Source organism: Onychostruthus taczanowskii, unplaced genomic scaffold, assembly GCF_017590055.1.
Source record: "Onychostruthus taczanowskii isolate IOZ18803 unplaced genomic scaffold, ASM1759005v1 scaffold28, whole genome shotgun sequence".
Lineage (NCBI taxonomy): Eukaryota > Metazoa > Chordata > Aves > Passeriformes > Passeridae > Onychostruthus > Onychostruthus taczanowskii.
In genome coordinates, this window is record NW_024500128.1 from 7,017,255 (window position 1) to 7,030,091 (window position 12,837).

The 12,837-nt window shown below is 44.9% G+C and overlaps 1 protein-coding gene across 1 annotated transcript in view; it reads right to left on the reverse strand.

Annotated features, from left to right (window-relative positions):
• Window positions 1-12,515, reverse strand: part of TBX20 (T-box transcription factor 20) — a 39,186-nt gene extending 26,671 nt beyond the window's left edge. Inside the window, exons 1-4 of the mRNA XM_041407920.1 lie at window positions 12,284-12,515; window positions 9,938-10,172; window positions 8,469-8,633; window positions 3,152-3,260 (exon numbers count right to left, since the gene is read on the reverse strand). Coding sequence (XP_041263854.1) covers window positions 3,152-3,260; window positions 8,469-8,633; window positions 9,938-10,172; window positions 12,284-12,410 — 636 coding nt within the window. The 5' untranslated portion in view covers window positions 12,411-12,515. The remainder of the gene's footprint in view (window positions 1-3,151; window positions 3,261-8,468; window positions 8,634-9,937; window positions 10,173-12,283) is intronic.
• Window positions 12,516-12,837: the final 322 nt, after the last annotated feature.

Consider the following 12,837-nt stretch of genomic DNA (forward strand, 5'->3'; position numbering starts at 1 on the left):
ACAGGATCCTGATTGCTGTAAGGTCAGGCAGGTTTGTAGGCATCTGGCTCCCACCAGTCACCGGAGGCAATCTGGATGCCAGCTGCAAAATTCCAAGGTGGTTTTGAATTCAGGAACTGTGCTGTGAGTGCCGTTTCCATATTCACCAAATAATAGCATTACCATGTAAAATTTTCTTTCTGAAAGTACAATGGTTCCTAACTTGTGCCTGGTTGACTAAAAAATCTTGAGGATAACTCCATGTGGCTATTCCACAACCCCTTTTCAGTTTTCACAGTTATTTATTAAACATGTTCACAGCTTTGAGTTTGCTATTGCATAGATTCATGTGTTTGAGTAAATGCCAAAAATAATGCCAAGTATATTATTACAATAATGTATTCACTCATGGCTCGCCTCACCATAAACCAGAAATGATGGCACTCAAATGAAGGGCAGTGAAAATCCTAAAGAAAGCACTCTGTGTGAAAAGTATCATTTAAAAAACAAGTGGAAAAAAAGTCACACTCATAAATATTTCAGAGTCAGAAAAATGGCAATTACTTGCTTGGCTGTAAAAATCTAGAGATAGGAGCCATTTCCTTCCTCTGGTAAAGATATCTGAAAGTGTTTCCATGCAGTGAGCTGTATGCCATGCACACAGAGATTAGACTTCTGCCTGAGGCTTGAGGAGAATATGTGCATAACTCTGGGGTTACACATGCTGCTGAAGGTACACAATCAGAAATGCTTGCCAACCCCAAAAGTCTCGGAATAAGAGAAAACAAACATATGCTAGAACAAACAATTGCCTCTCTTCTCTACTTCTTCCTTTTCAGGAAGAAAAAAAACACAATTACCTTAACACCCAAAACTGTCTTCTGCACGGTGAAGAAAGCAAGCAACTAGAACAAACTGGAATCAGGCTGGATCCATTTTCCCTACCTGTAACTAGTATTTAAAGGTGCCTTTTGGGTCATCCAAATTTCCTCGGGAATGAACATGCCTTATCAAACATAATTAAAAAGTGAAGACTGGCTCTTTCAAACCTTCATACACAGGAGTTCAGAAATGCCATGAGGCATAGCACAGTGACCCCTCCTTAAAGGCTCCAGAGAACTGATTTCTTCCTTAATTCTACTGATCATCCAGTGATGGCATTTGCCTAACTTCAGTAAGGCAGCACATAAAACCTGGCATCCTAATTTGGAATATAAAGCCCCATTAAAAAGAGAGTGCTCTGTGAAGGGGTAACACCTGACACTCAAATCTCAACACAGGATCAAGCCTTCAGGGCTTATCCTTAACTAAGCACACAAAACTTTCCATTGTCGTTGGCTGTCCAGAGCCTTTGTGTAAAGAATGGGATCAACCTCTGCTTCTCCGGAAATTAATGGGAAGGCTGCGTCTCAAACACTACGGATCATTTTCTCCTGCTGCCTGTATTTGAGACGATTACATCTTCTTGCTCTGCCACATGTCTCTGTTCCCGACAGCTCCTCAGACCCACTTCTTCTTCCTACTCCTCTGGGCTTCTGGGAACTGCAGCTCTCCTAACTAGCTTGCAATATACTGCTGCAAGCCCTTTATTAGAGGCACACATGGCCCCTGTTATGATGAAAAATGCTTCTTTTTAAGTGCTCACGTATACTGCTCTATCATCACTCGGTGATAGAGCCCACAAATCTTCAGCTTTGCCCTTCTACAGATTATGAAATAAAAGAGAGGAAAAAAGCAAAACCATTCTCCACTAGTCCTGAAGGGAACAACAGTGGGAACTGGGTTCAAGAACAATATATTCACAGATGGATCTCTACAAAAGAAAAACACAGAGGCATCTATCTGGGCTTTCTTTTGTTTATTTGTTTGTTTCAGCTACTTTTGATGCTGTTATTTCCAGGATGTATTTTAAATGATCATGGCTGTGGTTCAATTCTCGGTTCTTGAAATGAGTGAAAATTCACTTTTGGATGAGAAACATTTGCACAGAACACAGCTGAGACAAATGGCCACTGTCTCCCACAGTCCAGGCAATAAATTCCACACTAGGGAAGGGATTTCTGATACATTGTATTCAGCAATTGTTCAGCTGAATGAATTAATTATCCTACACATGCTTTAAAATTCAACATCATTTCTCTCTTCCCAACACCTCATTTACTAACACTGCATTTATGCTCATTCTTCTAAACTGAACTGCCCTGTTCTCAGTCAACAATTCTTTCAAATCCATCCCCTTGCTCCTTCTGCCTTCCTTGAGAGAATCACCAAGCCCAGAGGCAACAATTTTAGCTCTTTCTTCACAATTTGGAAGCACTATCTAGTTGTTCCTGCACTTCACAGGCACTTCTACGGAGAGAACAGGATAGGCAATACCTATTCTTACCACCTACCACTAGGCACTCAGATAACTACAGGAGTTGTCCCCACTGATGGAGCACAGCAGGAACCCATGGCAAGCAGCTCTGAATCCTATTCACCATCCTCCAGTCTCAGGACTTAGGACAACAAACTGGCACCAGTCAGACTTGGGACCTGTCTCTTTCAGAGGCCCAAGCCCACCCTGTGGCACCTTGACTTGCAGTTAGTCGACAGTTGTTTCAAGGGCAATTGAGGCACACTTATGTTTTATAATTCTATAGACCCTGCTTTGGTGTCAGGTCAGTATTTTCTCCTGACTTTGAGCCCATGCTGCGATGAGTCTGGAAGTCAAAGAGCTCTTATTGACAGGCCCAACCCTAGCAGGTGGCCTGAAGTGACCTGTAGGGAGCTTCCAAGCACACAGATAAAAGCACGTGGGTTTGCTGGCCACGGCGTGTGGCAGAGCTTACTGCCAAGTCACAGCAAAATGAAAGCAGAAGCACAACAAAAGGCTCAGCTGCCTTCCTTCTATCCCTATGTTCAACTCCACCCTGACCTTGTCTCTGATGGATGTTTTGCCTGTTCCTCAACAACAAAAGAACACAAAAGGACCCTTAAACATGTTAAACCGAAACGTTCAAGCTTCACACATCTTCCACCCCTGTGGTACGAAGGGCTGGCTAAAAGAGGTGTAACATGGGGGCCATGGCAGCCTTTCCCCATGGCAGTCTCTCTCTCATTCAGCTCTGTGGCACAAGCAAGCAATTCCTTGGTGATTTCTTTTCCCTTTCCCACCCATAGGGCTACTCACATGGCCATGCTGATCCAGCTCGTTGTTGGTGAGTTTGACTTTTTCGAAGGACACCATCTGCTTCAGCAGTTGCTCTCCTGTGAACGGGGAGTCGGGGTGCACATACAACCTAAAAAACACAGGAAAAATGCCTGCTCAAAATAAAATCTCACCTCTGGATTTGTGTGTGGGCAGCACCTCTGTATGAAGTCAAAATGTGCATGTCATTTTGCTTTTGGGGTATGCAGTGGTTTCATGGGCATAGACTTCCTGAGAACTTAGGGTAATACAAATCTGCTGCTGGAACACGACACCATCTCCCCAAAATTAATGAATTCCTGAAATAAAGCTATTCATGAAGGACAGTAAAGAAGATGACTTATTTAATTCACTGCAACATAATTGAGAATCCTGTGTGTGAGTGCTAGACTGCTCCTTAACCATAACTATTATTTTATCCTGCTATCTAAAATGGAGACATTAACATTCCCTGTTGTGTCTTTTCCCAAATGAAAAATTGATCATGTCTTTCCCCACAGCTGTACTAACAAGCACTTAAAATAACAATGACTACAACTCCAAGAGAAAAAACATGGTGTCATTACAGAGATAATGGGGGAATGCAGATAAAAATGCATTTTTCTTTATATGTAACATTAAGCCGTGATAATGATTTTAACCTGCACTCGATCACACATTTGCTGTAGTGACGTCTGTTTATAAGAGGTTGAAGGCTGCAGTCCAGCACAGTGGTCTGACATGAGAAATTAGTTGCAGCACTGCTATTAACAATCCTACACTTGGGAAATTAAGCAGAAGAAAAGGAAGCAAGAAGACATGCAGATACAATGATATATACATTATGACTACACTAATTACAAGTGCTGTGCTGTTTAAGAGCAATGATTTTATAGGAAAAACGCATTGCTGAAAATTATTAACTCAACTGTTCTTGTGTGATGGCAAATTAAGAGCTGGACTAGACCTTCAGCTAGTGCAAACCAGCCCTGTTTTGCTACTGCCCGCATTGGTTATCACTCACTGAGGGCCTGACTCTCATTTTGGGTGATGTCTTTGGCCTCACAAATTACTTTCTTGCATGAGGTGGGTGGGGCAGGACTGAGCTGCCAGGTTAGGAAGATAAACATTTGTCCTCGTTGTCGAGCTACGATTTTAGAACGGAAAAACCACTAAACGGTGGGGCGTAACTCTCCAATAGAGCACGCTGATCCCTAATCAAGGAATGCCCATACTAAAGACGCTGGGGAGAGCAACCCTGTTGCTCAAAGAGGAAGGAGATTTGATCCTGTATTCTGTTTTTTGCCAGCAGAATCCCCAAGACACAGTGAAACTGAAGTTTTACCAGCATAGGTCGCCTCAGATGTGCAGGATGTTTTCCTTACATTGATCCAAAGCACAGCTTGGCTGCTCTAGCTATGTTCATGGGAGGGATGCTGAGCCAGGATTCCTGTCACAATAAAATATTCCTAGCATGCAGGCGTCCTCTCTGCTATTGACTCTGCTGATTGCACTGCAAAGCTCATAAAAAAATGATGGTGTATCTGAAATCCCAAGACCCGGAATCATGTTATGTCAAAAGAATCTTAGCTCTCATGAAAACTAACTTTGCCTTCCTCTAAAAAAATGTAAAAATTTCAATATTTAGAGCCCTAAAGGCTCTACAAAAAGAAGGCAAAACAAAAAGAGTCCCAAACATGCCCTGCAAATTTTCAGCCAGCCTTGTGATTTTTTTTTTTTTTTTTTTTTTTTTTTTTTTTTTTTTGCCTGCCTCCTAATTTTGAGTGTCTGGATAGCTAATAGTGTTTACTATGATCACAGAGTGTCAGACTCAGCAAGGTTTGGCTAATTGGGACCAAGAAGCCAAAGTATTTCAAATATGCACAGGGAATGAGTAAAGACCTCCCTGTGCTGAAAAGCTGAGCACAATTGTTTTACACCATCATGGTTAATGCTTGGCACTGCTTTAAAACTACCAAGGGCCTGTAAACAGAGTGCTAACAAGAAAGCCACTGAAGGATGGGCACCAGAATATCAATTACTGGTATACAATACCATAATAGACCTTACTTTTCTTTGCCCATTTGCTACACCCCAACAATCCCACTGCAACACAGGTTTCCACCCGGTGAGCTACACCTATTTCCCATTCTCCCACAGCCCGAGCTTGCACACCTCAGGGAAGAGCGTTGAACACTTGACATAGCAATTTCTGAAGCTGAAGTTGTTGGCAAGACCACGAGTGTGCACAAGCAAACAGGTCAGCGAGATAAATGTGCACATTCCAGCGCGGCACACAAGGCTCTCCCAGAAGTTTGCCTGGGATCTGCTGCCTAAGGCCAGCCAGATGTGAGGGGCTCCTCGCTTCGATTCACAAAGGATTTAGGAGCCATATTTGGGGGTGAATTTGCTCTGCAGTATATAATGATTCATGATATATGCAAGGTTTGGGTACTGCTTCTTTCTTTGTATTTTGGAATGCAACACTGCACTCCCTCTATTTACTTTAACAGATGGTCTGGTCCCCGTGCATGCTACTTTTATTTACCATAACGTCTCAAATAATTCTCAAAATATAATACCTTTTAAAGTTTTCCTGCCTAGAGTTCTCTGTAAGTCTGTAAACACTAAGTTAATTAAACAAATTATTGTAGACAAATACAGTTTTAAAAAAATATATAGTGACAAACTTTTGAGTGAAAGAAATGAGGCAAAGAAGGAAGAATATCAAATAAAGGTACATGGGGAAACTTAGTGAACTGATGTTTCACGCAGTCTTAATGTGGAAGACAAACACAAAATATCACATAGGAACTCTATCCCCAGATACCACTTTAGAAGATTTACAAAAGACTTTCTAAAAAGTATTTTTATTTAAGTGCTCATTGCAACATAAACTTGTTCATTGCAACATAAACTTGTCTTCAACATTGACAGCAGGAAGACAAGGATAAAACTGGTTTTAATAGAAAGTTCCCTGAAGGGCTAATCTTTCAAACAGAATCGCAGAATACTTATTAATTTGGAAAAAAACCCTACAAAACTGTCAGTGTTGAAAGTTATTTTTATAATGGAAAGAGTAAAACCATCAAACTGGTTCAATCCTGCAAAGTCTTACACCCAGGCACAATGCAACTCCTGAATTATTCCCCTGATGTCACTGTGCCTGGGCAGATGCAGGCAGTGATGTGTGTGGGGAGTAAGTACCTTGTTGCCAGTTCCCAGACACTAAACACACACACACACCTCTCACTGACACTCCTCAAGCAGGGAGAGCTAAAACCCTGTGTTTGGAGGACAAGAAATCCTAACTTCGTTAAGGGTTTTGTTACTGAAGCAGGACCAAACTCGTTTCAAGATGGGAGGAGAACTACTTTTAATCTTTTCAAGCAAGACTGAGGCCTCCCACCTGAAAAGATGCATTAACGCTCTAGAAGAAGCACTGGTAATGCAAACACCAGCATGCTGAACCTCTTGACATCCTTTTTCTCACCAAAGAGAAGTATAAAGAGGAGAAAGTGCATAAATGTATATGTAAGTAGCGTCTACACAAAGAAAAAGCTGTCTCTGGCTGTGCTCTGATCCATAGTCTGTTTAACATCCTAAAAATGAAGCAGGAAAGGTGCACATTCACACACGGGGGCAAAGCATCCTGCAAATGGAACAGCACAGATTTGCACATAAGGGCACTGATCTGCTGAGGACTCACAAAAGTTATTGCGGTACCATAAAAATAACTTTTAAACTTCAAGAAGGTTTTATCCAATACTCAGTAGGGCAATTGCTAATTATTCCAGTCTCTAGTTTTATTTCTAGTATTTCCTTGTTGAGCAAGTCTATGCTAGAGAGAGTGTGAATTAGCAATCTATTTAAAGGTATCCCAAAAGGGGCGTGAACAGCAAAATAAGAATGGGGGAAACACTGCCTTAAAATTATTTCTGTTCTTCTGTTATTTCTTCTTTTGATGCTGACTCCTTTGGAGCAGGATCTGTGTTTTTTCTTTGGGTTTTGATCAGTGCCTATTACAATACGTCAAATGAAGCCCTCAGACGTTAACCACACTGCAAGAAGGAGTTTTTGGCCATGAAAACAAAGCAGACATAACTCCTAGGTTGCTGTCTTTAATCTCAGCTTCTCTGCTTGCGCTTTTTGTTTGTTTACTTCCCTGAACAGCCTTCCAGAGATCACCAGTCACCAAGATTTCAGTTCAACTATTTATATAAGGAAATTGCGCAGAATTTGGTGCCTATACTCACACACCAAAAAAAAAAAAAAAAAATTGTTTCCATTTCTTGTGTTTCACTTATAATTTCTGCCTCTGTAATAAGCAAGTTCTTAACCCCAGGCTAAGCCACCTGGAGCAGATCTGTGCTCCTGCATGGAGCCCTCTGCAAAAAGTTTCTTTGAAGCCAGAGAGGCATCCGCGTTATTTCCATATCTCCAGCTCTGACTCAGCAAAGCCTTTCGACATGTGCTGCAGCCTCCCCGGGCTTGGGGACTGAAGTAGGTACAGAAGTGCTGGGCTGAATACGATGAAGTGTGGGTCTCCTCCGAAGTGCCCTCCCACTGTACAGCCCAGCGCTGCAGCCTCAGTTGCCCAGTGCTTAAAGGAATCAGTCATTAATTACATTAATGGAATGACTTCAGAAATTTAATTTCTAAAGCATTTGTTTCTGTAGAGAAAAGCAAATTTATTTTAGAGAGTTTATTTTACAGAGGGTTTTTTCCCTGATGTCTCAGAATATGTCATGATCTTTTAACGAAAAGTAACTGTGCTGAGGAACTGTTCTGTACTTTGCCTGCTGCCTAAGAGATGATTAAAATCAAGAATAAAATCGTTGGTTAGCAAATGCTGGGTATGTTACAGAAATAATATAATTTCAAGCATAAACAGCAATGAGCTGCAATTTATTTCTACTTTGGCTTGGCTGCTGGCGCCTGAATGGCTTTAAATTATAAGGTCAAATATTGGGGGGCCAAATCCAAGAGACACATCAAATTTTTTCTTTTCAGTTTTCTTATCTGAATCACGACAAACTTAAAAAAAAAATTAAACCCCAGTATGTGTAAAAGAACTCTTAACCAAATTCTGCATATCTTGGAATACTCAGTATAAATCAAATCTCAAGCAGAGATTTGAGGCCAGATTTTGCAACACAAAAATTGTAATCAGAGTTTTGTAACGAGCTTTGTTGAACATGAACTCAAAATCTCAGAGCACTGTTTGAAAACCGAATGGAAAGATTAATGCAAGGTATTTCGTGAAGAGGAAAAAAAAATAGTAAAGAGAAATAAAAGACCAGCAATAAAATCTACAAACCTTGCAGGGAGAGGAGGGTCAGCTTTTCCAGCCACTAACCAGGAAGACCTGTGGTAGGCATATCTATATCTTTTATTGTCCACAGGAACTATATCCATTAACACAATATACTTGGCCTCAGGATCCACTCCTGAGAAGGAAACCCTGATCGTTGGAAACATTCTCCTAAAAAAAAAGCAAATCAGAAAATAAATATTTGGGCAGAGAACAGAAATAATAAAGCATCTGAAAAGCTGCTAAAAGTAAGAATTATATTTAAATCCCCTGCAAAAACTTAAAGCATGTATTGATTTTTCTTCCGCATGACGGGAGTTAAATCTTGTGTCTCTCTAATAAGGAGACAAAAAGCAGCTTGAAATCGAAATTATATTTGGGAAGCAAAAAAAAAATGGTAAAAACTGGATAAGGAAAGGAGGAATATACTATTTGCCTCTTAGTAAAAGTACACAACGATTTCTGAAAATAGTTGTAGCTAAGGTACATAGATACTTAGGAACTTGGATTTCCTTTAATTTATGTTTTGCAGGATCCATACTACTGTAAGGGAAATATTCCAAAATTACTTCCGTTGTTATTTTCACATATTTTAAGTGAGTGTTTTCTTAAGCCTGCTCACAATATTTTTGAACTGAATTTTCCAAACTAAAACATTTTTTTTCTGTCCTGTTTTTACAAAACACAATTTTAAAATGTAAGGTTATCCTGTGGACCAGAAATAAAGTCAAATAATTTTTGACAGTTTAAAATATTGAACTTTAAATTGCATGTTTTGTATTGCATGTTTTATACCTTTTTTAATTTATTTATTTAAACCATATACCGATAGAGCTCACCAGTTAGGAAAAAAAAAAAAAATCTTCAGGTAACTACGTTAATAAAAAGTAACTTTGGGGATTAAGAAACGCAAAAAGACATTTGGCTCCTCCGGACTGCGTTTGACTGACCCAAACCCCACAAGCTTTACTGAAGAAACGGCATAGTTTGAGGTAAAAAGAAAGCCTGAAATTCTTTTGCGCATTTTTGCAACGGAGAGAAAAGAACAAACCAAACCAAGCTCTGACAGAATCACTTCCCCACGACTCCGATTTTCCCTCGGTCTGCACCAACCCAGCGCCTCAAAATCACGGCAAGATTTCAGACACAAACCTGATTATTCGGGAAACAACCCTTCCCTGCCGCCAGGACGGCCCGGGTGGATTTCAGCCGGCCCCGCCGCAGCGCCCGCACCTCGCTGCCGGCCCCGGCCGCTTCTCCCTCTGCCCCGCTGGGCCCGCCGAGGGGCTGCGGGAAATACGGGGCTTTACCCTCCTCCCCTTAACCCAGCCGTGCTGTTCTCCCGATAAAAAAAAAAAAAAAAAAAAAAAAAAAAAAAACCTGCGGGGTTTCGGTAATTTTGCCCTTTTTTGACCTGACCAAAGCCGCTTTTTGAAAGATGTCCAGAGGGAAACCCAGGGGCTGCCCAGTCTTACCTCCCGGATTTGGTGATGATCATCTCGGTACCCAGTTCATGAAACTTGTCCCAGAGCTCTTTGGTCTCCAGGCTGCAGGAGATTTTGGCCATCTCCTCGCTGGGGATGATGGGGGTGGTGGGGATGAGGGGCTCGGTACACAGGGAAGAAGGGCTGCTGCTAAAATCCCCGTGAGGGTCCAGGCTGGATAAATCACTCAAAGGCTGGGCGCAGGAGGATTTCTCAACGAATTGTTCTGCAGGGTTTGAGGAAAAACAGAGAGAGACACAGAAAAAGAAAAATAGGGAGAGAGAGAGGATTCAGCCAGGACAATGCGACCACCGAGACAAGCTATTTAAATATATACATACATACATATATATATATATATATATATATAAAAGGCATTTATCATTCAACTGGCCCCGCACACCCCGCCGATTCTTTAGGCGTCCGCTCATCATCTGGGGGCAGCGGTGTTGATTTTCGGAGATGAGCTCCGGGAGGAGCCCGCAGCGGCGCCGCTCCCCAGAGGCGCACCGGGAGAGCCGCTCGGCGTGCGGCGGGAGCAGCTCGGCCCCGGCCTCGCCGCCGCTGTGACCGGCTGTGATCCGCTCCGCCCTGCGCGCTGCCCCCGCCGCTAACCGAGGGGTTCCACGGAAAGGTCACTAATTCTCATTAAAACGGGAGCGTTGGGCGCCGAGGGGCTGCCGAGGGCCAGGGTCACGCTGGGGGAGCACGGGACGCTGCTCCCGGAATGCGCCTTTGACAGAGAGCGCAACGCAGAAGGAGCCCGAGCGCGGCCGCGCAGGCTCCGCGCTTCCTTCACGGGGAAGCGAACCCCAAATACTAATTAAACAGCGGGCACGGGCTCACCCTCCCGGAAAGCTGAGTCTGTCGGCCCTTCTCCCAGCCGGTTTGCTGACACTGAACCCGCTCCTTTGGAGAAACAGGCTCCGGGGGAGCTGCGTGCGGCCGCGCAACCTACGCGGGTGCAGTAGCTGCTGCCGCCCGCCACGCCTGGCTCCCGCCGGCGCTGCCGCCCACCCCCGCAAGCCCCGGGAGGCTTCGGGCGCTTCAGCAGCTCCGTTGGGAGTTTCCGCCGGAGGCGAGGCCGGGAGGGAGCAGGGCTGCGAGGGCTCTTCCCGACCCCGCGATGCGGCACCGGGATGCGGCGACAGATCCGCCGCCCGGCGCCAAAGAACGGGAGGGGCACGAACGCGCCCTGCCCCTCCAGGGAAAGGTTTTGCCTAAAGCTCCAGTGAATAAAAACTGAGTCACAGGCAGTCGTTTCCCTTCGATTTTTAGTTGAACGACATGAGGGAAGGGGTTAAAAATTTTTGAAAAGTTAAATTAAATAAGTATTTTCAGGAAAACAAACAAACAAACAAAACAAAACCAAAACTCCAAACCAATCACCCTAACACTAAGCTTTAACACAAACCCATGTAAATACGCCGACCGGGAATACTACAACGTTCTCGGCCTACATTAGCGTCCAGACTTAAAACTGAATTTCCCAGTGAATCCCTAGACTATGTGAAATCTTTTGAGACAGTTGATTAGGTGCAGCAGACACTGAGGAGCTGCCTTTTCTAAATTCTTTTAAGATTGAGTGTAATCCTGTTCATTGGCGCCCTGAAAGCTTAACACATATTTTGTAGTTTTCTGCGAACTCCTAGATACACGCACTCCAGATACATACAAGGATGACAAACCACAGAAACTTGGAGGGGGGGAGGAGGGGAAGATGTTCAAGTTTTTTAAAAGCTTTCAGGATTCTGGATCGAGGCAACCGAATACAGTGAAAACGCTAACCCGAAAATCGCAAATGCTTACAAAAAACTCCTCCCGGTCTGTGTAGAGCAAAACAACTTTTATGATCCTACATCGAGGAGCTGTGCAGTGAAGGGATTTTCAGTTCTACGCACAAGTTTTACTACCGCTTGTAAGCCTAGGTACGACAGCGGAGAATCTCTAATTTGACTTTAGAACCGGGGTAGATTTGCAGAATCTACTTAAGGGATTCATTTCATGTCAGCGAAGAGAAATTGAACTACCGTAAGAGTGTGGAATTATTCTGCAAATGGCGAAGCTGGATGAATGAGACGCATAACTAAAACTAGAGGAATTTAGGAAACTCTTCATGCTATAAACAGCCTCGCCTAAAAACGACCGTGGGTAATAAGGCACTCAGCCTTCAAGCTTAGGTGGTGCAGGTTTCCCCTCTGCAGGGGAAACCTTCGGGCAGGGGGGACGCGCCGCTGCTCAGCCCGGCCGCCGGAGCGCTGAGAAGGGTGAGCCCGGGCGGACAGGACAGACGGACGGACCCCACAGACACCGGCGGTCACCCCCGTCCCCACTCACCCAGAGGCTTGATGGTGCTCTCGGGGGACTCCTTGTCCTTGGAGCTGCCGCTCGACATGAGGGCGGCGATGGAGAAGGCGTTGGCCCGGGAGGAGAGCTGCGGCTTGGGGGGCGGCGTGTACTCCATGGCCACTGTGCGGGGACGCGGCTCGGTGCGGCGCTGCCCGGACGGGGCGGGGGGAAGCACCGGCCGGGGGTGGCAGAGCCGGGATATCGGGAGCGCTCTGCTCCCGGCGCCGCGCGCTCCCCCGCCTTAACGCGGGGCCGCGGAGATCCTATCGGCCGGCGGCCAATCGGCGCCGGGACACGTCAAGGGCCCCGGCCCGGCCCGGCCCGGCCGCGGGGGAGGGGGCGGAGGCGGGCAGCAGCAGGAGCAGCGGCAGCAGGAGGAGGAGGAGGAGGAACGGAGGGAGGGGAGGGAAAGGAGGGGAGGGCTGGGCTCGGCTCTGCCCGCCCGCTGGGTGGGGAGGGGGCGGCCGGCCCTCGGGACAGCTCCCCGCAGCCGCTCCCCTTTCGGGCACCCCAGCCCCGCTCCCCGCCGGGGCCCCGGCTGC